The sequence below is a fragment of the Medicago truncatula genome, chromosome 4, assembly GCF_003473485.1.
Source record: "Medicago truncatula cultivar Jemalong A17 chromosome 4, MtrunA17r5.0-ANR, whole genome shotgun sequence".
In the NCBI taxonomy this organism is placed as follows: domain Eukaryota; kingdom Viridiplantae; phylum Streptophyta; class Magnoliopsida; order Fabales; family Fabaceae; genus Medicago; species Medicago truncatula.
The window spans coordinates 58088378-58116210 of NC_053045.1; the positions used below are offsets into that span (position 1 = coordinate 58088378).

A 27833-nucleotide genomic window follows, 5' to 3' on the forward strand; every position below is an offset into this window, starting at 1 on the left:
ATTCCCCTCATAAAGCTCGTAATTTGTTATGGAGAATTTGCAGAGAGTGTGTTCCGACGCGTCTCCGGTTACAATCACGACATGTACAATGCGAGAGAATCTGCCCTTGGTGTAATAAAGACGTTGAGGATGATTGGCATGCTTTTGTGGGTTGTACGGTGGCGCGCGAGAGTTAGTATTGGGCGGGGCTTTTGACTGTGCTGCAACCGCAAGCTGGAACTGTGAGCAATTTGGCAGATTTTGTTTTTGATATATGTCGCTCAGAAAGCCGAGACATTGCTGGTCGGGCGGCTTTACTTCTTTGGCAAATTTGAGTTGCATGTAATGAAATGACGCTCATCATACTTCAACGAGCATTGAAAGGACAACACTAGAAGCATGGCAACAATGGCAAGAGGTTCATAAACAACGCTCACCACCAGTTGTGCAACACAGGCATAATAGAGTGCAAGGTAACAACTCAGTTTTGGAGAAACCGAGCGAGACATGGTTGAAGTGCAATGTGGATGCCGCATTCCATGACCGCAACCATATTACATCTTTTGCATGCTGTGTTAGAGATTCTCGCGGCCAATTTATTCGGGCTCAAACGAAATGGCAGCGGGCAAATATGACAGTATTGGAGGGGGAGGCAGTAGCCTTACTCGAGGCCCTTCACTTTGCTGATGCGAACAGATGGAACCGAGTTGTCTTCGAGTCCGACTCGTCTACTCTAGTGCAAGCTTTATCATCTTCGGGCCGTGGTGATTCAGAATTCTCTGCTATTGTTTCTAGTATTATTTATCAGTTATCTTTACATTCCAACTTCGAGGTGAAGTTTGTTAGGAGACAAGCGAACATGGTTGCTCATACTTTAGCTAGGGCGGCCTGTTCTTGGGCTAGTCATTGTATTTTTTATTCTTATCCTTATTGTATTGAACATTAGTTGATTAATGATAATAGTTAACTCTGTTTCGGTAAAAAAAAAAAATCTTTTATACTAATTTATAAAAGAGAAAAATTTGTGTAATCGGTGCATTGAAAATTGAAAACTTTGACATTTTAAAAGAATAATTACTTAATTTAGCATGCTTAAAGAGTACCCCGAGGGCACTAGTTAACATTTCCCTTTTATAAATTAGTATCCTTAAAACCTGGCCCTGCATAAATTACTTAATCTCCCTACCAACTGAGTTAAGTTCACGGGGACAAAAAAAAACAATACTTTTCTTCTATGAAAAAGTACTACATATGAATATATTTGAAAAATATTTGCATAAATCTTTTGAATACTATTTTCCAATATTATTTTTTTGGCATATTTTTCAATATTAATTATGATTAGTTATTTGATATTTTTTATTTTAAAATAAAAATGGTCAAATTATTACACCGTATCTCCATTAAATTCATTTTATAGTGTACATACAAAACTTTTTTTTTTCTTTCGCACCGGTTTCCAACCCATCAAAGGTGACGCGACTAATCCGGCTCATGCGTAGAGGCGTGCGCACTGACCAAACGTTGTTTCTTCTGAAAATCAAACCTAATATTTCCCGAATACGTCCTTGGAAGGAGCTCCTTGCCAATGGAACTCCAACAACTTGGTCTGTGCATACAAAACTTACACGAACATGTGTCCTTTTTTCTTGAATGAAGACTATTATCATGACTAACACCAAGTTTAAAATTATTTTATTTTAAAAAAAGTTTAAAATTATAAATGAAAGATGATAATTTAATATTTTTATTTTTATTTTTAAATCATGATTAGCTTCGAATTTTGTATTGAAAAAAATAAATACATTTTATTTTGAAATAAAATACATGTCTATTAAGATAGTATCTCTATATTTTTTTTTTCTGCCAAAGTTTGAACCCCGGACCTTACATATATTATGCATTGTCCAAATCAATTGAGTTAAGCTCACGATGACATCTCTATATTGAATTTTTCTTTGGCGGTGGCCGGGATTTGAACCACTGACCTTGCATATATTATGCATTGTCCTTATCAATTGATCTAAGCTCACGAGACTCTTTATATTGAATTTATTAACATGTGTGCTTAAGGCAATATTAATATTTCCCTAAAATTTAATAGTGGTTGAATGAAAAAATTGCATGGAAGCGAATGACATCCCAAAACTAAAATTTAAAATTCAAAATTTAACAAATGACACCCAAAAACTAAGAAAACAAATAAATGTTGGGACTTTCGTGGAACCTGTATTGGATTGTATCATAACATTAGACTAAGAGCAAGCACACAAGTGAGATTGACATAACAGTTACATCCAAAATCTTATGACATTATAAGTCATCTCACTTATATATTGTTCAATATCTATTATATGCCATTCAATGTGTTATTTTAATCCACACTTGACACATTAACATCTCTCAATTAAATATGAGACTCTTCGTGTCCGTGATCCACCACCACGAAGCACTTCCGCTCCCCAAAAATGTTGAAGCGTATATGATATCACCGTTGGGACTTACGGGGGAGACAACACTTGTGTGATTCGAAACATTGCAGAAAAAACAACCACACAAGTGAGAATGATGTCGCGTCTTCATCCAAAATTTTAAGGCTTTAGTATATGAGTTTTTTTTTTCTTTCACTTATTTGTTCTTCGACCTCTAATATTTTATCCAATGATGAGATTTAAATGACACCTTTCTTTTTTTTTGTGTCCGAAGTTTGAACCCCGGACCTTGCATATATTATGCATTGTCCATATCAGTTGAGTTAAGTTTACAAGAACTTTAACTAATACTTGATACATCACAATATTCTTTCCATTAAATATGACGAAATTCTAACCCATGCTTAGCACGGGTGTCCAAACTAGTTAGATCAAATATGCAAATACAATTACTACATATTTGATCCTCTACTAAATATGTAAAAATATTAATTATTTAATCATATAAAAATAAAATCCATAAATAATAATTTAACTAAAAAACAAAATAAGTTTATTCAAACACCGTGATTAGTGTTTGAATCTGAACTCATCCACTTTTGTGTACGTGAGTAGTGAATTAAAATAAAATCTTGATATTTCAAATATATAGAAATTCTCTTTCTAGAAGCATATTAAAAAATAAAATCTAATCTAAAATTAAGACCACATACATTAAACTTTATAAATTTTTTGTTTTACTCCTAATCTAATTCAAGAGAGATTATAGATTTCTAAACAAATCTTTTTTGTAATAAGAAGATTTGATTTGTAAAACAAATGTTAGCAAAAAGGTTAGAAAAAAGAGGCTAATAATTCTGCGAAAGTACGTGACGTGACATCATATGCTTCACGCGTCTGAGTCGCAGCATAAATTCAACCAACGTGTCAATCTTACCTTTCTCCCGAAACAATAACCACACTCACCTATCACATCAACATATAATAAGTACGTTTACTTATCACTGATAAGTCGGTGATAATAACTGTAGTGTAACAAAGACCCTGCAAAAACGCATCGAGAAAAGTGAGTCATACATAAATTCACACAAACACTCTTTCTTTCTCTCTCCTTGCTTCTTTAAATACTTTATCTTTTTTCTTACATAAACTGTTCTATACTTTTCTGTTTCAACACAAACCTTTCACCATGGAACCCAAACCCTAGAAACCGTTTTTGTGCTTTTCGTACAACAACCTCAAACGACATCGTTTTGAGGAACCATAACAATTCTTGCTCTTCTGATAAAACCCATCAATTTTTGTTCAATTTTCTTACCCTAATTCCAAAATCTTTGTATCAGTGTTTGTGGGGTATACAAAGATGACATCTTTGAGTAGAGAATTGGTGTTTTTGATTCTTCAATTTCTTGAAGAAGAGAAATTCAAAGAAACTGTTCACAAGTAATTCACTCTTCAATTTCTCAATTTCAGTTTATTATTTTATTTTATTTTGTTGTGATGATTATGTGAAATTGGGAATGTGGTTGTTGTTTATTGGATTCCAGGTTGGAGCAAGAATCTGGTTTTCTGTTCAATATGAAGTATTTTGAAGAGAAAGCACTAGCTGGAGAATGGGATGAGATTGAGAAGTATCTTTCTGGGTTTATCAAAGTTGATGATAATAGATACTCAATGAAAACATTCTTTGAGATTAGGAAGCAGAAGTATCTAGAAGCTCTTGACAGGTTTTTATTTTTATTTATTTTTTTAATTTTAAACTTGTAATTATAGTGTTTAAACATATATATTTTGAGGTTATTTGAACAACCATTTTTCAGACAACCAAAGATATACAAAGAAATGTAGTTATTGACACAAAAAACCAAAATAATAGAGTGAGAGTAAAAACACAATCATAGAGTTGTCTTATAAGTTGTCGCAAAAGGGGCCATACAAATGTCAATTTTTGTTTGTTTGTTTGAATTGAGTCCTGCAAATTTAAAAATTGTTGTTTTTAGTCGTGATGTTAGCTTACCGAGGCCACATGGCATGATTTTATTGGGCCGTGTATAACATCAGAAACTAAAAGCAACAATTTTTGAATTTGGTGGACTGAATCTAAATAAAAAAACTTACAGGGATTAAAATCATATTTTAACATTTTTTTAATCATCAGGGGTTTATTGTTCTTTTTGTTATCCACTTTCTGTTGCTGAACTTTTCTTGTTTGTGCTCAGGAATGACAAAGTGAAGGCTGTTGAGATATTGGTGAAGGATTTAAAAGTTTTTTCAGCATTTAATGAAGAATTATTCAAAGAAATTACTCATCTTTTAACCCTTGACAACTTCAGGTACTTTGTTTGAGTTGTGAAATCTGATAAGTGGATTTTACTATTTTTTTTAAACATGGGCTTTTGATTAAATGCAGGGAAAATGAACAGTTATCGAAGTATGGTGATACCAAATCGGCTAGAAACATAATGCTCTCAGAGCTTAAGAAACTGATAGAAGCGAATCCCCTCTTTCGAGATAAGCTTGTATTCCCTTCATTGAAGGCCTCACGGTTACGAACACTGATTAATCAAAGGTAAGGTTGCTGGTTCAACTTTTACTTCTGATGGGATGAAATATACAATGTTCATGCAATTCACTTACTGTCTTAACTCTCATTCATGTTTGTTATTCAGTTTGAATTGGCAACACCAGCTCTGCAAGAACCCAAGGCCAAATCCTGATATAAAAAGTCTATTCATCGACCACACATGCTCAACCTCAAATGGAGCTCGTGCACCTACTCCTGTCAATCTTCCTGTCACAGCTGTTGCAAAGCCTTCATCTTTTGTTCCGCTTGGAGTACATGTAAAGCCCTTTTTCGTGTTCAGTTTTCTGGAAATTCAGTTGAGACTGCTGGTTATCTAATAATTATCTTGGGACGATATGTTTTGTTATTTATGTACGTGCAGCCATTTCAACCAGCCCCAACAGCTGCTAATGTTAATGCTTTAGCGGGATGGATGATGAACCCAAATCCTTCTTCATCAATTCAACCACCTGCGCTAGTTGCTTCGTCAATGCCTGGTCCCCCACATCAAGGTATAGTAGTTTTGTTGTCATGCATTCTAGTTCTGCAGCTGGGGCAAAATCAAGATAATGAGAAAGTTATGACAAGCTTATGAGAATGAATATATGCATGTGTTCTACATTGATGTTCTAATGTAATATGGTTCGTTTTATTAGTATTTTTAGGGTACATGTGTGTGGGGTGGGTTTCTTCGCCCTAGATATTTTTAGTTATATCCGTAACATATATTTGTTGATTAGACATTATCCGGTTGTCAGGAGTTGTAATTCATCAAGTATTGCAGAAAGATAGTGTGTGCATACAGTCTCTTCTTCAGCTTTTGTACCAGATTTATTTTATTTCGTAGTCATATTATTGCCTGGGTTCTCATATACACAGTTGGCATTTTATCTGGGAAAGTTTGCTTTTGTCTCTGCATTTCGAACTCCACTTAATACTCAATTTTTTGCAGTCCCTGTTTTGAAGCATCCGAGAACACCTTCCAATACTCTTGGAATGATGGACTATCAAAATGCCGATCATGAGCAACTATTGAAACGTTTGCGGTCATCTATCGACGAGGTACTGATACATTGTTGTTTGCAAGCTTTCTTTTTCATATAATTTGCTTAACAATGTTATTGCTACTATAATGGCTAATCTGTGCAGGTTACTTATCCAGCTTCATCCCAACAAGCCGCCCCTTCTTGGTCACCTGAAGAGCTTCCAAGAACCGTGGTTTGTACATTATATCAAGGATCAACATTGACAAGCATGGATTTTCACCCTTCCCTTCATTCTTTACTTGCTGGTAGGTTGAAATAGACTGGTATATTCTTGTACTATTAAGAAGTTTAGTCGTTATATATTGATTTTGGAATATCATTTCTGAAACAGTTGGTTGCGGAAATGGCGACATGTCGCTCTGGGAGGCAGGGCTGAGAGAGAGGCTGATATCAAAACCTTTCAAAATAAAGGATATTGCTGCTTGTTCTGTGTTTTTTCAGGTTTATAACATTGTTCAACTAATTGATAATAAAATGTTTGTTGGGGCATAAAGAAAAGACAGAGAGCAGGAAAGGGATAAATGCTTTAGAAAATTGACATAAAGGGATACAATTGAATATTATGGAATAAGGGTTATTTGCGATGCTAGTGTTATTTTTGTAGAAATCTAAATAAATGTAGTATGCTAGTGCTGTTTTGTTGAAATCTAAATAAATGTAGCAAGTGGCAAAATTATCTTATACAAGTCATATAACTGGAACTCTTGTGTAGGCTGCAATTGTGAAGGATGCATCTATATCCGTCACCCGTGTATCATGGAGTCCTGAAGGGAATATTCTTGGTATGTGCTGCAGGGAAACTTGGCTTCAGTTTGTTGCATTATACTGGTTTATAATACATTTCCCCTTCTTTTTCAGGGGTTGCTTTCACAAAACATCTGATTCATATATATGCTTATCAAGGATCTAACGATCTAAGGCAGACTTTGGAGGTATGTTCAGTCATTCTCTAATATAAAGTTTTTGTAATTGGTACATGATATCTTTTATTTTATTTTTGGTGACATTGGGTAATGTCTTGACGTCATTACAGATTGATGCTCATGTCGGTGGTGTCAATGACCTGGCATTTTCTTATCCGAACAAACAACTTTGCATTGTAACTTGTGGGGATGACAAGTTAATTAAGGTGACAGATTTTTTTCTCTCCTATCGATAACATCTTTTAGCCAGATGAATGTATCCATATTTACTAAGTTTGAGGACTGTGACAGGTGTGGGATTTGAATGGACGAAAGCTTTTTCATTTTGAAGGTCACGAAGCACCAGTTTATTCTGTTTGTCCCCACCAGAAGGAAAATATCCAGGTAAAAATCTGCACCCACAAAGGTTGGCTTTTTATTGTTGCTATGGCTAGATTGAGGCTCCTTCCTTGACTGCCGACTAGTGTTGAATTTTTTTGTTCTATTCAAGTTAATCTTTGTTATATTATCATTAGGATCATTAGGATATTCAGTCTAAGTATATTAAACCAAAATGATTTTTCCTTTACAGAAGAAAGTAATACTATGATAATATTTAAGATTGCATTTTGCCATTCCACTGCAGGATGATCCAAATTAACTTTCTGGCACAAACACTTTTCCTGTCGATTGTTGGTTACTTTAACATTTTTGTGTAACTATACTCTGAATTTTCCCCTTCTGTCGTCAATTCTGTAATAATGAATAGATATAAGGGGATGTCATTGCTTTCTTATATCAGTGAATAGTTAATGGAAAAATATTATGACATATTTATGCAGTTTATATTTTCTACATCTCTCGATGGGAAAATCAAAGCCTGGCTGTATGATAACATGGGCTCCAGGGTTGATTATGATGCTCCTGGACAATGGTGCACCACAATTCTATATAGTGCTGATGGAAGTAGGTAAGAAATGGATTAGAATAGTAGAGTTTTTCTTACTTGATAGTCTTGATCATTTCTTTATTCTCTCATTTTTCTCAATCATATATATGATCTGTAACTTCCTTTTCTTATTTTAGATTGTTTTCATGTGGGACAAGTAAGGAAGGGGACTCTTTCCTAGTGGAATGGAATGAAAGTGAAGGTGCACTAAAGAGAACATATTCTGGGTTTAGAAAAAAATCTAACGGTGTTGTGCAATTTGACACAACAAAGAACCGCATCTTGGCTGCTGGTGAAGATAACCAAATTAAGTTTTGGGATATGGACAATATCAATGTTTTGACAAGTACAGATGCTGAGGGTGGTCTTCCTGTGAGTATTGCTTGTAATTATTATATTTTAGTGTATTTTGGAGTGAATTGTTTGACATGGTTGATGTCTTGCATCAGAGTCTCCCTCGTCTAAGGTTCAACAAGGAAGGGAATCTGCTCGCTGTTACTACAGCTGATGGTGGCGTGAAAATCCTTGCTGATACTGATGGCATGAAGTATTTAAGATCCATTGAAGCTCGTTCTTACGAAGCATCTAAAGCACAAGTGGAGACAAAGGTTTTTACCTTACGAAATATCATCTATATCATTTAACAGCTTTATTGATGTCCTGAAATTGACTTGTTTAATTTCAATGAATTAGGTTCCTGGGTCTTCTATGGTGGCAAATATGAATCAGCACATCACTAAAGTAGAACGTGTCGACAGAAGCTCTCCTGCACCACTGCCTATCCATGTATGAGTTAACAATTAAAATGGATATTGGCACTTATTTTTAGATTTTAACCTTATTGGCGATCAAATATGTTAGAATAAACTATGCGTCATTTTTCTTTGTCAAGTAAAGTTGGCTATTCATAGTTTTCTGTTCCAGTTCCGGTCTGTTTGATAATCATGTATGCAACTGACTCATTATGTTGTTCGTTGCAGAATGGAGTTGATTCTATGGCCAGAAGCATAGAGAAGCAAAGAAGTTTGGACGACGTAGCTGATAAATCTAAAACTTGCGATCTGACAGAAATAGCTGACCCTGGCCATTGTCGTGTAGTTACTCTGCCAGATACTATTGACCCTACTAACAAGGTATTTCCTACCCCATTTCTTTGTTGAAAAGGGTTTTTAAAAGGTGCATTCCTATTGTATAGCAACATTATTTTGAGGCCAAAATTTCATACATGTCTAGGTTGTTCGTCTTCTTTACACCAATTCTGGGACTGGCCTTCTGGCTCTTGGTGCTAAAGGGATTCAGAAGCTGTGGAAATGGAGCCGTAATGACCAGAACCCCAGTGGAAAGGTGAGTATTTTTTTATTTTTTTTGACAAGGTGATTGTATAGAAACATCTTCCTGTTGCTTTATTATACCATATTATTGCATCCATATCTTGATATCCATTTAACTTCTGACACAGTTTGTGCATGTGCACCACACACTTGTACTCATTTAAATATTTCTGATTTCTTTTTCTGTGGGTTTTGAAGGCCACAACTACTGTTGTTCCCCAACATTGGCAACCACCTAGTGGTCTTCTCATGACTAATGACGTCCCAGACGGTTCTGAAGAACCAGTTCCTTGCATAGCACTCTCAAAAAATGATTCTTATGTCATGTCTGCCTGTGGAGGAAAAATTTCACTGTTCAACATGATGACTTTTAAGGTAAGTTGACAATTATACGCTTTTATAGTCTGTGGTATCCCTCGTAGATTCTATTCAGCTTTTTCCCAATACTTATGCCAAATCATTGCTGTGTTTCAGGTAATGGCAACTTTTATGTCACCTCCCCCGTCTTCAACCTTTCTCGTGTTTCATCCTCAAGACAATAATATCATTGCAATTGGAATGGAAGATGCAACCATTCATTTTTACAACGTTAGAGTTGATGAGGTAATTAGTTAAGCAGCCCTTTGAATTTGTAATTGTTTCAAGAATCATATTGTGATGCGGCCCTCTTTGCTTTTAGGTCAAATATAAATTGAAGGGTCACCAGAAGCGTATTACTGGTTTAGCCTTTTCGACTCACCTAAACATCTTGGTTTCATCCTCGGCTGATGCTCAGGTATGTCGGAGCATGAATTCCACAACCATTTTGGTGTCTGCGATTTCATCAGCTTTTAACTATTATTGAAGTTGTCTTCAATTTAGTCATACATTGCACACTATCATACTTCTTCATTGCAACCACTTTTTTTCTTTCCTTCTACAGCTTTGCTTTTGGCGCATTGATACATGGGATAAGAAGAAAACGCTGCCAATTGAATTGCCTGCTGGAAAAGCACCCGTTGGTGATACTAGAGTATATTTCCATTCTGATCAAGTGCACTTACTGGTGTGCCATGAATCACAGCTAGCATTGTACGATGCTTCCAAAATGGAATTGATTCGGCAGGTAAGTTGCTATGTCTCTCCCCAAAGCATTAACTAATACTACCAATAGAAAGAGCAAAGCAATCATCACATTTTTGGTACACTTGCATGTAGAATTAACCTAATAGTTTGTGAGAAAGAGTATCACGGAACACAATTTTGGCCTCTAAATACAACTCTCTATTTTCTATTCCTGGTCGGAGATTTAGTTAGTAACTTCTGTTTGTTTGGATTGCAGTGGGTCCCACAAGATGGATCATCTACTTCCATTTCCTCTGCAACATATTCCTGCAATAGCCAACTAGTTTATGCTGCCTTCACTGATGGAAGTATTGGAGTATTTGATTCTGACAGCCTGAGACTAAGATGTCGTATAGCTTCATCTGCATACCTACACCAGTCATCGTCAATTAGGTGATTATAATTTTTCATTATGTGTTAATATTACTAACATGTCGTAAACATCCTCGTGGAAGATAATTATTTCACGACTGCTGCTTCATGTTTTGCCTTACTGAACTTAAGCTTTTAGAATTTCTAGTTGAAATATATTTTTAAAATATCAGTTCATGTTTCACGGGGATCGATAATTGAGCAATTTTGGGTTTGGAAGTTTGCATCTTTTGTTAATGTTCAGTTGAGCTTACTGAGATTTCACAGATGATATTTTTGCTTATTTCTTCAAGAATAATCCTTAATCTTTGTTTGCTTTGCCGTGTTTTTTGCAGCCAAAATATATACCCCTTTGTTGTTGCAGCACACCCACAGGAGCCAAATCAATTTGCCGTTGGAATGTCAGATGGGTCTATTAAGGTCATAGAGCCCATAGAGCCAAATGGAAGATGGGGAGTTTCGGCATCTGTGGATAATAGGACAACCTCGCCGTCAATTACTAACAACTCAAATTCTGAGCAGCTCCAAAGATGATTCATATACATCAATTTTAGTTCACATCTGTGTAAAATAATAGTCAACTGTTATGTTTTTGTTCCAAGTTTCTGAAATTGTGTTACTTTGTATCGGTAAGTCTACAGATGGTTAGGTAAAGATATAACTTACGAAAAAAACACATGCGTTATCTTTTAGGATAATGACGAATATTCATTATTGCTTTCATATATTCACCGTTTTTATGAATTGTGTTTCTTTGATTCTGGTCAATTTCTTCCAATTTTGGCACAAATTATTACTATTTATGAATCGAATGCTTGTCAGCTAGTATTATGAATGAATCATAATGAAAGTCATGCAAATATTAGGTTCATGTATAATCCACTCATTTAGTATTGCAATGTGGAAAAAGCTCTAGGATTCGACATTGTTCTCTCTCAAATTTGTGGAGTAATCAACGGGGAAGTAAGTTTACTTCAGGCTCAATCAAACAAAATTGTGGATATATTTGTCTTAAAAATTAGGGCAGGTCATGTTAAAAAACATGAATGTTTTTGTGTCTCAAAGTCTTGGTGGATTTTAGCGAGATTTGAGGCAGATAGGTATTTTTGTTTACATGTATGGACAGTGGTAGAATACTTCCCTATCAATAATTTGGGATTAGATCTCTATCTGTGACATGACAGCCACCACATATTTGTAGTGCATGTGGTCCTATGAGTAAGGTATAAATCTTTTTACTTAGTGTGAGCAATGCTAATCAAGTAGCTGGCATCATAGCTACCTGAAGATAACCACATCCCTTTTGTAAAGCTAGTTTTTGTCCACGTAAGTATGTTGACTGCAACAGATGGAATTGTCAATTCAGCATTACTCTCATTTTTCTTTGAATTTATTGCAACAACACGTATTTGTACATTTATTTAGTTTTTAAAGTCAAATAGTTGAGCTGAGAATTTTGGTTTTCACTGTGTCATCCAAAACTATTACTTTCACCAAATTCTTTGGTTAGTAATAACAGGAATAACAACAAAAAACATACGACAAGAAATGTTTTGCTGAGTTATATAAATGTACTAGTGGTTTGAGTGGTAGTTTTTAAAATTGGCTTCGTGCATGATGTGCTTTATCATTATATTGGCAAAGAAGTCATTTATTCCCTAGCATGGCATGTGGTTTTTCCGGACATAAAGCTCAGATTATAGTGTCGGTCTTTTGGTTTTTACTCCTAAAAGAATTGGCATACATGCACATAACAGTGACAGAAAATGACCCGATTTAGGGGGGCCTTGTTTCTTCCACCTATAGGATTCGAAATGTTTTGTTTGTGGACTTGTTATATTGGTCCCATAACAATACACCCTTATTCCCCCCTCTATGTTAGTGAGACCTCCTTACCCTCACCTTGTTGTGTTCCCCCCTTGATTTGTCACTTAGTAGAAATTACGTGCCCTCTTTGAACTTTGGCAATTGGGACTAAAATAAGCAGTTGTGTGTTGATCAGACACACATATTTCGACACCGGAAAAAGTCTCTTGTGGTCACAAAAAGGTAAAAAAGAGAAGCGAGAATGAAATGATTTGTATTTTTAAAATAATGACATGATGTTTATGTTTGTCTGTTCTCAAATAATTTTTATTTGATTTTGTAACCAAGTATTTGTCTGTTTCTGCGGCAAATAGGCATCAAACACGCGTGTTTTCTAGAAGCTAGCAATGTTAGCTTCTTGTTTTCACATCAAAAAGAAATATAGACGTACATTTGTTTGAGGTGACAAACGCACCCAAACACAGTAGAAGTATTTCTTCACGGCATCGTATTCCGATATAAATGAGTGTGAAAGTTGGACATGAGAATAAAGAAACAATGATAAAAAATTCATAAATCATATAAATATACAATGTTGATGTCCGATTTTATGTCAAAACAATATTTTTTAGTGATAAGTGTTCCCAATTCAAAGGTAGTTTAAAATTTGCTATTTCAACTAGACTAGTAAGAGTGTGTTTGGTTTTCCATTTTCTACCCGAAACTCACGTTTTACATAGTTCCTGATACGTTTTCGTCGTGATTTTCATAAGCCAGTTTTTGCGTTGAGGTGAAAAGTCATCGTTCTTTTGATCATCGCGACGCTGCACTAAACGAGTACTAAGTTCTTGTTTCAACAAAACTAGTAACACAGTAAGATATCCGTGCATTTATATGGGACACTTGTGGAAATAGTTGAAAGCATATATACCGGGTCTTGGTTAGATTTTTAGTGACAAATAGTTTTTTGTGGTAGAGAGTCTTATCTTGTTTTCTTGGTGTTGGATATGGCATCACACAATCTATTTTGAACTTGTTTTAATTCTTAATGAAGAAAAAATGTAATTCAAGTGAACCACGGTGAGGAAAGATAATTATTTGTCTTCTCTATATAGTAAGTATTCAATATACCAAACTCTACAGCTTAATGAAGACTTTAATTTGATATATGCAATGAGTAATTAATATCAATAGACCCTTTAAGTTTGAAAAAATGTATTTGTGAGAAGAGATGTGTTTTATGAATAGATGAGGTGATGCATAGTTACTTATAATGAAGTGAAATTTTGTAAATCAAATTTATTTTTGATGACATATATTAAAAATGATAAACACAATTAACTAATATCCTTAGTTATGGTTGATTTAGTTATTTTTGCTTATATTCAAGACTAATGGACTAAGGGTTAATCCTCCAAGATTTTAAAGAGGGGTTCATAGGTTGTCTAACGAGGAACTGACAATAGTTAAATAAAAATCTCACTAAATGTTAAAGTGAGGACATATATGAATTGTCTAAATGAGGAATGCAACGAATTTCCAAACAAGGATGAGCGGAGAAGCATTTCTATGAAATTGATTCTATGACGAAATATGTTGCAGAAAAAGAAGAAAGAAAATCATGATGGCTATTTCACAAGTATATGAGCAGATTATATATATATATATATATGTTATGTGCTCTGAGGAAATCAATCATTAGTCTCACTTTACATAGGTATAAACGAGGAGCCTTGCCTCATCATCTTTGAAAGATAAGGGCACTTATGAGCTCTTAATTTTGAAGGGACTGTTCTTTTAGGTCTCAGAAAATCTCGAACCTGAGTGAAATTTCGGTGTTATTGTTGGGAAAAATATTATAGATAAGTTAAAGAACACAACTACCACACAATAATATAATACGGAAAAACTCCAAAATTAAAGAGAAAAAAAAACACAAACTCGCGACGCCAGAATGCTCACAACACTCTAAGGGTCCGTTTGGTTCGAGAATTAGGAGGGGAGGGGAGGGATTTTTACAGAGGGGAGGGGAGGGGAGATATTTTTAATTAAAAGTGTGTTTGGTTCACAAGGGGAGGGGAGGGATTTTAACAGTATTTTACCGTTTTACCCTTAAACTTAATTAAATAAAAGAAACTGTTTGTTTTTACGATTTCAGAAACTGACAAAGACAAACACACATCTAAGCCGCTATTTTATCTTAAATTGGCTCATGTATTTTGCTCCAAGCATCATATTGTTTTTTTTTTTTTTGACTTTTTTTATCGGAGCAATTCTTTGTAATATTTTTTTTATAAGAGCAATTCTTTGTAATCCTTGCATTTTTTTCCAATTACTTTCGTAAAAAATAGCATAGCTCTTAAATATATGACATAAGAATTTTCAAAATCATGGATAGTGCTTATTAATTAACAATTGTAAGATAAATGAAATTTGTTGCATATGAACAAATAAGACACATGAAAGTGACTATGACTACTGTTAACTATTTCTCCTTAAAAAAAATAATGATAAACATCATAACAAAACAGTCTCCCTAAAAAAACTCATAAACATCATAACACCATCATAGTATGATTAATCAGAAGAACCAAAGACAGTTTCCATTATGACTGCTTTGCGTGCTTTGGGTGGACACTGAAGAATCATTCTAAGTATGTCTACATCTTTCATGACAACACGATATATCTTAGGCAATGAATTTGGGTCACATCCACACTCCTCTAATAAATTCCAAGTCTCTTCTCCTGAAATTGGAGGCAACTTGTGTTTATGACGTTCTCTCGTTATTTCATTTCCTTCCCGTATTGCAGCATTTCCTTCTCTGAGTGCCTCTGCAACCACTTTCATTGACTCTTTAAGTTCAATAATATCATTGTATGTCTCTTTATTCTTAGCCACTTTCAATCTCTTCCTTTTTCCACCACTTGCCATGGTTGAAGGATCATATGATTGTGTTTCAGGTAAAGTAAAGTCATAATCAGGAGCATCAAAGCTCTCCAAATCAAACCATCTATTGATAGCACACATAAGCTGAGCTATAGCTCTTCGGCGCAAATCAAACCATCTATTGATAGCAATTTCCTGATCTTGATGATCCATCTAATCGCATAAAATTAATTTCTAGATTATATAACTCTTATACTACAATTACATATAGACATGTAATAAACTACAACAAACATATTTATATATAAACGAGGCCATGATCAATATATGGAAGAAAAAAAAATGAAACAAAGCATATAGAAAGAAAAGCAGAACGTAAAAAAGAAAAAAAAAATCATGATTAATGTATAGATATATGGAAGATAAAAAAAATGAAACAAAGCATATAGATTAATGTACAGAAAAATAAAGCCAAGATTTTACACAACAAGACATGTAGGATCGGTGAATTAACAGTGAAAAAAAACACTACTAGGTTGTGATTATCCTATTTTAGCTAGAAGTGAAGATTTGCATTTTATATAAGCTGTATCTGATACTCCAAAAACAATAAGTATCAATAAAAATAATGCACAGCTTTGAGGATGGATAATGTAGTGTGCCAACAGGAACAAGTTCAATAGCCAGCATCAACCTTTAAAAAAAATAAATAAATGGCCTGCATGCTTGAGAGAGGTTTTAAGTGGGAACATGTGAAATGTAAACATGTCCTGAGTTTTTACTGTTTGTTTGCCTGTAGGCTGTAGCTATTTTATGCAAAATTTTATTTGTATATTTCTGTTCTCATGGTAAATTATTTTATTTTTTTAAAACTATGTGCGTTTTTAGTGAATTTCATTTTCAATTTGATTCAATGATTACGAGTTATATTCAGCTAATCCGATAATAGTAAGGTTGTGTAGTGAAAAAAAATTCTGGTCAAGATTTTACACAACAAGACATGGATAGCTGAATTAACTGTGAAAAAAAAACAAGCAACAACAAGTATAATAAGCTGAATTAAAATAAAATAATAATAATAATAATAAATAATAATAAAACTTCAACGATTTCATCAAAAAAAAAAGACTTCAACGATTTTAAAAGTGAAAAAAAAACAATACTCTCAAATGAATTGATCAATACCATAAGAAAAAACACACTATGAAACAAACAAGCCACTGTAAGGATAAAGCAACAATTTAAACAATAAAGTTCCAACAACGATAACGATTAAACAAGGATAATAAAGTAGCGAATCAATAACGATGTAATTAATAATACTACGATATAGACAATGAGATGATGAAATTACTCACAATTCACTTTGGAGGAAGCCTCAAGCAGTCGTTGACAACAACAAAGTAGTAGTAAGAGCGGTTTGTACATCTAACAAATAAGAGTGGTAGATTATATAATAATAAAAATTGTTACAAGGAAAATATAACAAAATAATAATAATAATTGTTACAAGAATAAGATAACCTAATAATAATAATAAGATTGTTACAAAAATAATATAATCTAATAATAATAAAAGTTGTTACAAGGTTAATATTGAGATTTGAAATTAATTTAAGGATAATTATGGCAATGCAATAAAATTTTAAAGAGATCTGCTCCCCTCCCCTCCCCTTCCCTTCCCTTCTAAAAATTGAACCAACACTTCAAATTAAAAATCTCCCCTTCCCTTCCCTTCTAAAAATTGAACCTACACTTCAAATTAAAAATCTCCCCTCCCCTCCCCTCCAAAACTCTCGAACCAAACGGACCCTAAGAAGAGAGTATGCTAGCTAAAAAAGAAAAAAAAAAAACATGCAAGATTAAATTATTTAGGTTTTTTCTAGATTACCCTCTCTTATTTAGAGGATATTTTACCCTCTCATGATATCAACCAATCAAAATGTAATATACATTGGCAACATTAAATGTCATAAATGAGTCAATTTTTTTCTAAAAAAAGAATCAATTATAATCATAAGATAACTTTTAATACTTTTAGTTTTTATTTAATTATAGACATGATTACATTAGAGATCCTTTATCTTATTTATTTGTTACATTTGGGTCCTTTATCTTTATTTTTTTCCGCTTAGGTCTTTTATCTCTTATAAAAGCACATATACATCCTTTTTCTCATTTTTTTTATTAAAAAAAATACATAAATTTATTTTTTAAAATATCTTTTTATTAAAAATGAAACAAATCCAGAAATATGATGAAGATGTTCATCATCTTCATCTTCTTCCTTTGAATCTTCATCTTCATTGAATCAAAAAAAATTCTACACAAATATATCTCAAAATATCATGAATTAATGTTATATTCACCTCAAATTTTCTTTTAAACACAAAAATCAAACCCCTATAGAGAAAGAGATTTAGTTTCATAAAAAAAATAAAATTAGTTATATAAATTGTCACGCTGTATATTATTATTATTTTCTAACTCAATATTCAAGTCCGACATAAAAATAACCCCAAAATTGATAGCAGCTTTGCACATCAATTTTGTTGTTTTCAGAACAATCTTAACTTTCGTAAAGCCTAACCCTGCGCCAGTGACTAAGCCTCCACCATCCGCCTTGCAACATTTGTGAAATTAAGGTTTTGATTTTTGTGTTTAAAATAAGATTTGAGGTGAATATAACATTTAATTCACGATATTTGGAGATATATTTTAGTAGAATTTTTTTTATTTAAAGAAGATGATGAAGATTCAAAGGAAGAAGATGAAGATGATGAACATCTTCATCATATTTTTGAATTTTTTTTCAGTTTTAATAAAAATATATTTTTAAAAATAAAATTATGTATTTTTTAATAAAAAAAAATGCAAAAAAAGATGTATATGTGCTTTTAAGAGAGATAAAGGACCTAAACGGGAAAAAATAAAGACAAAGGACCAAAGTGTTACAAATAAATATGATAAAGGACCCATAATGTAATATTTCCTTAATTATTATATTTAGGTGTTCGATCTTAATTAATTTACACGACAGGACTGACTTAGAACAATTAAAATTTCACATCAAATTTCTTTCATCTGAATGTCCTTAAATTTATTAGTTATATTCTTAAAATTTATTCCTCCCATTTTGATTGTTCAATTTTGTCGTTCCCAACTGCCGCATTTTTCAATTTTCTTGAGAATCGTCATGATTTCAAAATATCGTGAGAATTGCCGTTATTTCTAGTACAACGTCAGGTATGATGACTTGATTTGATTTTTCTTGGTTGTGAGGTAGTTAATTATAACAATTGAGTAAATCATCTGTTGTACTTTGAGGGTTGCTAGCAAGTGTTGCCGCTCTGATGTTGTGGGAGTTTGCTAGCATTTTTTTGGTTGATGCTGAAATGATTATGTGATGAGGCTTTTGTTCTTTTATTTGGACTTAAAGGCTTTTGCTGATAGTGAGACAGGTCTATGCGTGTTAACAGATTTTATTAGGTTGGCTGCTTAAATAAAAAAAAATAAGTCACGATACTTGACGCGGTTCTAGAAACAACGACAATTCTCACGATAATTGGAAATTGCGGCAATTTGGAACGACAAAATTGAACAATCAAAATGGGAAGAAGAATGAAAAAGAAACAAAAATTGATTAATATGGAAGAATAAAGAAGAAAAAATTTGAAAGAATGAGATGTTTTTGTTCTCACGTTCGGGGTTCTGGAATGGAAGAAAATTTATGAATTTAAATGATGAATTTAAGGACATCCAGATGAAAGAAATTTGATGTAAAATTTTATTTTTTATAAATCTTGTAGTGTAAATTATTTAAGATTGAACACCTTAAAATAAAAAAAATTAAATCATTTGTTGTTTTAAAAAAAAATTAAATAAAAATCAAAAGTATTAAAAGTTACCTTATGATTAAGATTAACTCTCTTCAAAAAAAAAATTAAGATTAACTCTTTTATTTTTAGAAAAAATCTACTCATTTATTTGACATTTAATGTTACCTATGTATATTACATTTTGATTGATTGATATCATGAGAGGGTAAATTACCCTCTAAACAAGAGAAGGTAATGTACATCTCACCGATTGTTTATGATTGATGCATTTCGTAACGAAGAACTCTAGTCAATATATATCCTCTAAAGAAAGAGCGAGATAAATGTTATATATATATATATATATATATATATATATATATTATATGGTTTGCTAGAACACACCCACTAATTTTTATTTGGGAGTGTTTTAGCAAATCTACACATTAGGGTGTATTTAACCACTTTTTAGTTATTCATTTTCTAAAATACTCCTTCTAAAAAATAAGTGGGTGTATTCTAGCAAATGCCTATAGGATTTGCTAAACACACCCACTTGTTTTTTTAGTAGGTGTGTTATAGCAACATACACCTTAAGGTGTATTTATTAACTTTTTAGTTATAACTTGTTAAAACACTCCCACATAAAAATCAATGGATATGTTCGAGCAAATTCATATATATATATATATATATATATATATATATATATATATATATATATAACAAGAAATATCATAATCCTCATATACAAATAGTATATTTCACTTAGAGATAAACACCTTAAATAATATCTTCATGCCAAAAACTATGTCAAAAGATTATGGTGCAACTTTCATGTTGACTTTTTCGTTAAATTTTTCAATCATCCATATAATCTTACCACACAAATTACACCTATACCAATCAACTATGTCTTATTTTGGATTACCTAGCAATAACTTCTCTTTTCAATGGTACAAGAGTAATGTCATGAGAAAACACTTATCAAGACAAATATAATTGATTTGAACTGACTAAGAATTCCCAACCTAACCGATGATTACCTTAGGTGGACCAATCATTCAATTTTTCCTAACTTGATAATCTGTGTGTGCACGCACGTGTGCATGTGTGTAACATGTTGACATAAATGTCTAACCGTTTTATTAAAAAAAAAATCCATAAATAGATTCTCAGGGTAACAAATATGTTAGTCTTAGAGGGTTGAAGATCTGGCCGCACCTACCATGCTTTAAATCTCATCAAGATCCGGTAACTTTGTTCCGGCCGTATAAGATCGAAGGTTGAAGATCCAGAGGTAGAAGATCAGGCGGTAGAGGTACTTTTAGAGGTTTTTTCTGTGAGGTTTTTATTTTAAGGGTTGTGATTACATTCTTCATCTTTTTTTCTTTTTTTTTTTACTTCAACAATTTTGTCTTCAGTGTATTTTTAATTTTTGACTAAAAAATAATAATGTTTTCGTTTTGTTTTCTGACTCAAAAAAAAAAAAGAATTGTCAAATAACATGTGTATTGATGTCACGTGTGAACATTTTTAAATGCAAACTTTTTTTGAGTGGATTTAAATATAAACTTATTTATATTTATGTATTTATATTTTTATATGACTTTTACCTAAAAAATATATATTTATATGACTATGCCACATGTACCAAAAATATGGCAGTGCCACGTGGACAAATGTTAATTGAACTAATAATGGATTAAATATTGTTTACTTTTTACTTACAGATTTTTTTTTTTAATAAACCTAAATGAAAAATAATGCAATTAATATTATTTACTTTTACTGTAAAATTTACTTAAGTGAAAAAATTAATACCATAAAGTGTGAACACACTTTTTGTGTTTTCTTAAACATAAGTCTCATTTCCTCTCTCTTCTATTAACAATGTCTTCAAGTGTGTCTTCCATTCATGAAATGGAAACCAACATTTCATGGGATTGTTTGATTGAGGAGCGCTTGAAAGTCTTCACTTGAAGAGACTTTTTAGAAGCCCTCCTAATAGCATTTTTCATGTTTTTCGATGCTCAAGCATCACTCTTAACCATTTACACGTAAAGACTCTCAAATTGGGTTTGCACAAATCCATTGTCGTGCAATGTCACAACCTCAACCTCAAACCTCTGTGAAATTCCAAGATCTTTTTGGTCTTGGGATTACAAGCAATCATCTGTCATTTCTGAGTTTGGGCTTGAATATGTGCAGACACATTCATTTAAGCCCTACCACGGTCAACATTTTTATTTGGTTGTTTTATAGGATCTTTTGCCCTATCATCACTAGCAGATTCTTTTCTTGGAAGCAAGATTCTTTTATTGGAAGAAAGAATATGCTAGTTTTTTCTAGCTTTTTTTATGCTCGTTACGTCCTTGGTCCTTCTATTGGCCACCAACATATGGATGTACTCACTTATTAATTATTTTGTTGGTTTTTTGCGGTCAACAATAGGCACACGTGTGCTTGTATTGTTGACCGAAAAAGTTGGTGGTTAGTGGAGGGTTAAAATAGGTTTATTAGAGTTTCTATGCTTCAATTTAGGTTATATGTCCTTACGTGGTATGAGATATTTCCTGAGGAATTCCTCATGGAAATATTTCTATTTATCCTCTTCTTTACCCTTGATTTTTCTTTCTGTTTTTTCCTTTTTCCTTGTCAATGAGTCGCCAAGATGGCTTCTCATGGAAGCAAATAGATTTATTAGAGTTTCTATGCTTCAATTTAGGCTATATGTCCTAACCTGGTATGGGATATCTCCTGAGGAATTCCTCGTCGAAATATCTATATTTATGCTCTTCATTGCCCTGCATTTTTGTCTCTATTTTTTCATATTTCTTTGTCAACGAATCGTCAAGATGGGTTCTCATGCAAGGAAAAGAAAAATAACTCTTTCCTAACTTGATAATGTGCGCGTGCACGCGTGCGTGTGTGTATGACATCTTGACATAAATGTCTAACCGTTTTATTAAAAAAAAAATCCATAAGAAAGTATATTATTGGGGTAATAAATATGTTAGTCTTAGTGGGTTGAAGATTCGACCGCACCTACCACGCTTTAAATCTCATCAAGATCCGGTAACTTTGATCCAGCCATATAAGATCGAAAGTTAAAGATTCTGAGGTAGAAGATCAGGAGGTAAATGTACTTTTGGAGGGTTTTTTCTATTAGGTTTTTATTTTAAGGGTTGCAATTACATTCTTCATCTTTTTTTTTTTTTGACTTGAACAATTTTGTCTTCAATGTATTTTTAATTTTTGACTATAAAAAATATGTTTTCGTTTTGTTTTTTGACTTGAAAAAAAACAATTATCAAATAACATGTGTATTGATGCCACGTGTGAACTTTTTTTGAGTGGATTTAAATGTAAACTTATTTATATTTATGTATGACTTTTACCTAAATTTTTTTTATTTATATGACTATGCCACATGTAGCAAAAATATTGCAGTGCCACGTGGACAAATGTTAATTGATTACTTACAGATTTTTTTTAATAAACCTAAGTGAAAGATAATGGAGTTAATATTGTTTACTTTTACTGTGAAAAAATGTATACCATAAAGTGTGAACACAGTTTTTTTCGTATTAGGTTTTTATTTTAAGGGCTATGATTACATTCTTCATCTTTTTTTGATTTTTTTACTTGAACAAATTTGTCTTAAGTGTATTTTTAATTTTTGACTAAAAAAAATATAATGTTTTCGTTTTGTTTTTTGACTTAAAAAAAAATCAATTGTCAAATAACACGTGTATTGATGCCACATGTGAACTTTTTTAAATGCAAACTTTTTTTGAGGAGATTTAAATGTAAACTTATTTATATTTACGTATTTATATTTTTATATGATTTTTACCCAAAAAAATATATTTATATGACTATGCCACATGTAGCAAAAATATGGCAGTGCCACGTGGGCAAATTTTAATTGAACTAATAATGAAGTAAATGTTGCTTACTTTTACTTACAATTTTTTTTAACAAACCTAAGTGAAAAATAATGGAGTTAATATTGTTTACTTTTACTATGAAATTCACTTAAGTGAAAAAATAAATACCATAAAGTGTGAACACGCTCTTCGTGTTTTCTTAAACATAGGTCTCATTTCTTCTCTCTTCTCTTAACTATGTGTTCAAGTGTGTCTTCCATTCATGAAATGGAAACCAACATTTCATGGGATTGTTTGATTGAGGCTTGCTTGAAAGTCTTCACTTGAAGAGACTTTTTAGAAGCCCTCATAGCAACATTTTTCATGTTTTTCGATGCTCAAGCATCATTCTTAACCATTTACACATAACGACTTCCAAAATTGGCATTGCACAAAAACATTGTCGTGCAACGTCACAACCTCAACATCAAACCTCTGTGAAATTCCAAGATCTTATTGGTCTTAGGATTACAAACAATCATATGTCATTTTCGAGTTTGGGCTTGAATGCGCAAACACATTCATTCAAGCCCTACCACGGTCAACATTTTTATTTGGTTGTTTTACAAGGTCTTTTGCCCCTATCATCACTCTGAGGTTCTTTTCTTGGAAGAAAGAATCTACTAGTTTTGTCTATGAAATTTTGACGGGCTAGCTTTCAGATGTTTTATAAGATGAAGTTACCTTCAAACATAAACTACCTCGGTGCTTCAAAGCTTAGGAGTAATACAACTTACAACTCAATAAAACGCAATCCTTAACATATTGTCTATACTTTAGGAACAAATCACTCAGCTGATTATGGACAAAAATATGTTACTTGGTGAACAAGAAATAAGGCGTGGTTTCCTTAAAAAGATAAAGCTCGTGTAAACCAAGCCACATAAACAGGGCACACTGAATCGTGCCAGGATGTTGGAACATCGTATCCAACATTGTACAAGAGTATTGTTTTAGAAACAATGAGGTCAATACTCAAATACCCAACAGTCTAGCTTTTTGATGTTTGTTACGTCCTTAGTCCTTCTATTGGCCACCAACATATGGATTTACTCAGCTATTAAATTTTTTGTTGGTGTTTGGTGGTCAACAATAGGCACGTGTGTGTTTGTATTGTTGACCGAGAAAGTTTGTAGCAAATGGAGGGTCAAGACAGGATTGTTAGAGATTTTGTATTTCAATTTAGGTTACATGTCCTTACCGGGTCTGGGATATCTCCTAAGGAATTCCTCGTGGAAATATCTCTATTTATGCTCTTCATTGCCCTGCATTTTTGTCTATGTTTTTTCATATTTCTTTGTCAACGAATCGCCAAGATGGATTCTCATGCAAGGAAAAGAAAAAGAACTCTTTGCCATGTTGAAAAGAGGTAATCGTAAATCAAATTTTCCTCCTAGTGAAACAAACTTTCCACTTCCAGCCCAAGAACAAATCTCATTTTTCCAACTCTTGACACATGTTAGGGATCATTTTAAGGATAAATGGACCTTAAAAAGGACCGCATTAGTTATGTTCCTTGGCATCGGTATTGTGGGTGTTTACTTAGGAATTCCACTCGCTGTTGAAACCCTAGGTTTCAATATATATTTGTCCGCTTTCCTTACAACAATCATGAAAATCCCTCTGTTCATTGCTACATATTTTATGAGGGGGTTTAAATAGAAAACCTTGATATGTGTTTTTTCAATAATGGGTGGGGTTTGTTCATTATGCGTGTTGTGATTGGAAATCGCTCACACAAAGTGACAAGTAAAGTAAAACAAAATTATTCTAAAAAAAACTATAAATATTGTGAAATAAAGAGAGTAAGTTGTGCCTCCACTAAAAAAAGCCTATAACAATTTCAGTTCTGCTAATCATAAATGGAATAATGATTTTGGTTATGTCGGTAAGGTAAAATAAGTGCATATCTTCGGTCAAATGAGAGGATTTTCTAACTCAAAAAGGAATAGAGGGTCTGAGTTAGAGATCTAAGGGTGGAAAGTATTAGTGTCTTGGCAAAATGAAAGTGAAGGTTTCTATTTTAAGATTAAGAGTTTTGGAAAGAGGTTATTGTTTGAATATTTTAATATTTAATTATATTTCAATGACATTATGTGGGCAATATCTCTATAATAATTATATTAGCTATTTATTAATTTGGAGCCTTAATTGATTAGTGATCAAATTAAGTAATAAGGCTTATTAGATTTTTGTTTAGAATATTAATTAATTAATTAATGGATATGGATTCAATATGGGTGGATGTCTGGATGACGTAATAATGGAAAACCCTAATGGCCATCCAATATAAAAGAGGTTATGGTCTCCACCGTACACGGCAAACTCTCTCTTCTCCCCATCTGAAGAGAACTTGAGGCATAAAGTACCGTTGAGGAAGAACCAAATCAGCCGCCGCTAACCCTTATTTTGTGTGTTTGAGATCATCACCTCCTCTCTTTGTTTATCGTTGTTGTTGAGAGGAGTGTTATCAAAGCTTCATCTGGTATTCCTAATACTCTAATTATTATCCTTGATAAATCAAACATGTCGTAGATCCGATCATAATCATATTCAATGTTTTGTTTGCTTTCGCTATCGATTCATAATTGTTGAATATGTTTTATGAAATTTGTTTTTATTAAAATCTAAATTTCTAACAAGTGGTATCAGAGTGGTCTTCATGTTTGATTTATTGGGATTGCGTGAATTGTATTTGTGATTTGAATTTTGGGTTCTCTGTACTTCTTAATTTTGTACGAATCCTGCTTTGATTTAAGGGTTTAGGTTAATTTCTCCAATTTAAGTTAACCTTTGTTTTATCTTGCGGAAATTTTTGTTTTGATTCACAAGAATTTACGCGATTTGGTTTGTAGCAGTAGCATGACTTCATAATACTGCAATCATCAACGGATTCAGTATATTTATTTTATTATTTGTTAATACTTTTGCAATTTTTATGCCATAAAAATTGGTTATTTGATAACTTCATCCAGAGGTTGTGATGCATATACGTGAAAGCTTGATTGCTGTGACATGAATTATTTGACTTGATCATTATTTATTTGAAATATATAAATGGTTTTTTGATACTCTTGTGGTAAGCTTATAGACATAGCCTAAATGGATTCCGATACTGTACTACTACTTTTATGTTTTACTTCATTGAAGTTCGACAATCTCTTGATTTGCTTTCCATTTTATTTGAGTTTGCTATTGCTTTTATTATTTTTTGGAAAGCAATAATTTCGGTTATAATATATATTTGGATATGAATTAAATTTATATTTTATTCGGATGATTTTTTGTATTTTCAAATCAAATTCTTCTAAGGACTGACTTATTTATAAAGTTTATTTTTATTGTTACATCAGTAGCGGGAATTGCATTGCAGATATAAATGTGTTGTTAACAAATAAGTATTTGGATTTGATTTGACATTATTTTAAATATTATTATCAAATCTTGCAGTTTTTATTTATTTATTTGAAATTAGTTTTGATTCACACAAATTTTTTAGAAGTAGGCAAATAAAGAGTTAAAAATATTTGTGATATATATGTTGCCTTTTAATAATGAATCTCAAAATATTATGAAAAAATATTTAGTACAGAAAGTAAGAATTTGATTCTTTGAAGGTTTGGAAATAATAATTCTAGTTTTTTTGTTTGTTTATAAACATGTAAAGTTTGTTTCCTTATTTAGGAAATAATTGAGTCTAGAGTTATTCACTATTTTATTTAAAGAATCATATATGTGAATCAGTTGTGGCATAAATATTTTTGGTGTATATAAGATTCAATTTTCTTTTGATTTTAAATTGAAGATTTGGTTTATAGCACGATTGTGATATTTGAGTTTATTGCTATTAAGTTTCTACAATAATATTATTTTTCTTTTCTTACAATCATGCATTTTGGACATATTTCATGCTATATTTGTTGTTGCTTTTATATGATATTTGTAAATGCATTGTCATACACACGTTGGTGTTGTTTTTGGGACTTGCATCTTCTTTTCAATTATTGTGAATTTGTCTTCACACTTACGGGTTGTCGAGTGACCTTATGGTTACTTAGCAACATAATGGACTAATTCGGCCTACATTATGTCGGTAGTGCCTTGTAAATTAAGACATTTTCCATATGCTTGTTAATTTAAGACCACTCCCATTTAAATTCATTATTGAATTGTCTAGTAATTTTGGTTGAAACAACAAGTTGCAAAAGTAACCTCTGTTGCGTAGATTTCATTCAATTGGAATCACAAAAAATGTAGTATGAAATTGTTCATGTGAGCTATTTTAGTCGGCCAAAAGGAAGGCACAACTTGGCCGGATAGTTACATACCTGCGATGGTAAATATGCAGTAATTATTAAGTTTTCCATGTGGATAATGAGGATGTCAAAAGGCACCCATTATCTGACATGACTTCTTAAGTTTTATCCATGTGGATAATGAGGATGTCAAAAGGCACCCATTGTTTGACAGAACTTATTACCATATTTGATCATTGCATTGAGATTACCGTTTGCAGTTAATTCTTAGCAGTCAAAAGATTGTGTTTTAACGGTGGGTTTGGTATCTTGTTTTTGGTCTTTTAATTTACAACTTGTGATGTTAAATATGTGATAATTCTTAAATTTTTCATGTAGGTAATGAGGATGTCAAAAGACACTCATTATCTGACAAGACTTCTTAAGTTTTTCCATGTGGGTAATGAGGATGTCA

The 27833-nt window shown here is 32.6% G+C and overlaps 1 protein-coding gene and 1 pseudogene across 1 annotated transcript; both read left to right on the forward strand.

Annotated features, from left to right (window-relative positions):
• The first annotated feature begins 3481 nt into the window (after positions 1 to 3481).
• On the forward strand, positions 3482 to 11436 carry LOC11415137 (topless-related protein 2). The gene is made up of 25 exons (XM_003609674.4): positions 3482 to 3854; positions 3959 to 4138; positions 4631 to 4744; positions 4822 to 4980; positions 5081 to 5252; positions 5357 to 5486; positions 5927 to 6036; positions 6124 to 6265; positions 6352 to 6461; positions 6733 to 6802; positions 6879 to 6952; positions 7054 to 7149; positions 7235 to 7327; positions 7765 to 7892; positions 8009 to 8243; positions 8321 to 8479; positions 8565 to 8657; positions 8852 to 9004; positions 9105 to 9215; positions 9401 to 9577; positions 9677 to 9805; positions 9882 to 9977; positions 10125 to 10307; positions 10524 to 10699; positions 11014 to 11436. Exons 1-25 carry the CDS (start codon positions 3775 to 3777, stop codon positions 11210 to 11212), a joined length of 3369 nt encoding a protein of 1122 aa, XP_003609722.2. The 5' UTR covers positions 3482 to 3774; the 3' UTR covers positions 11213 to 11436.
• Positions 11437 to 20852: 9416 nt separating this feature from the next.
• On the forward strand, positions 20853 to 27804 carry LOC112420958 (organic cation/carnitine transporter 5-like; annotated as a pseudogene).
• Positions 27805 to 27833: the final 29 nt, after the last annotated feature.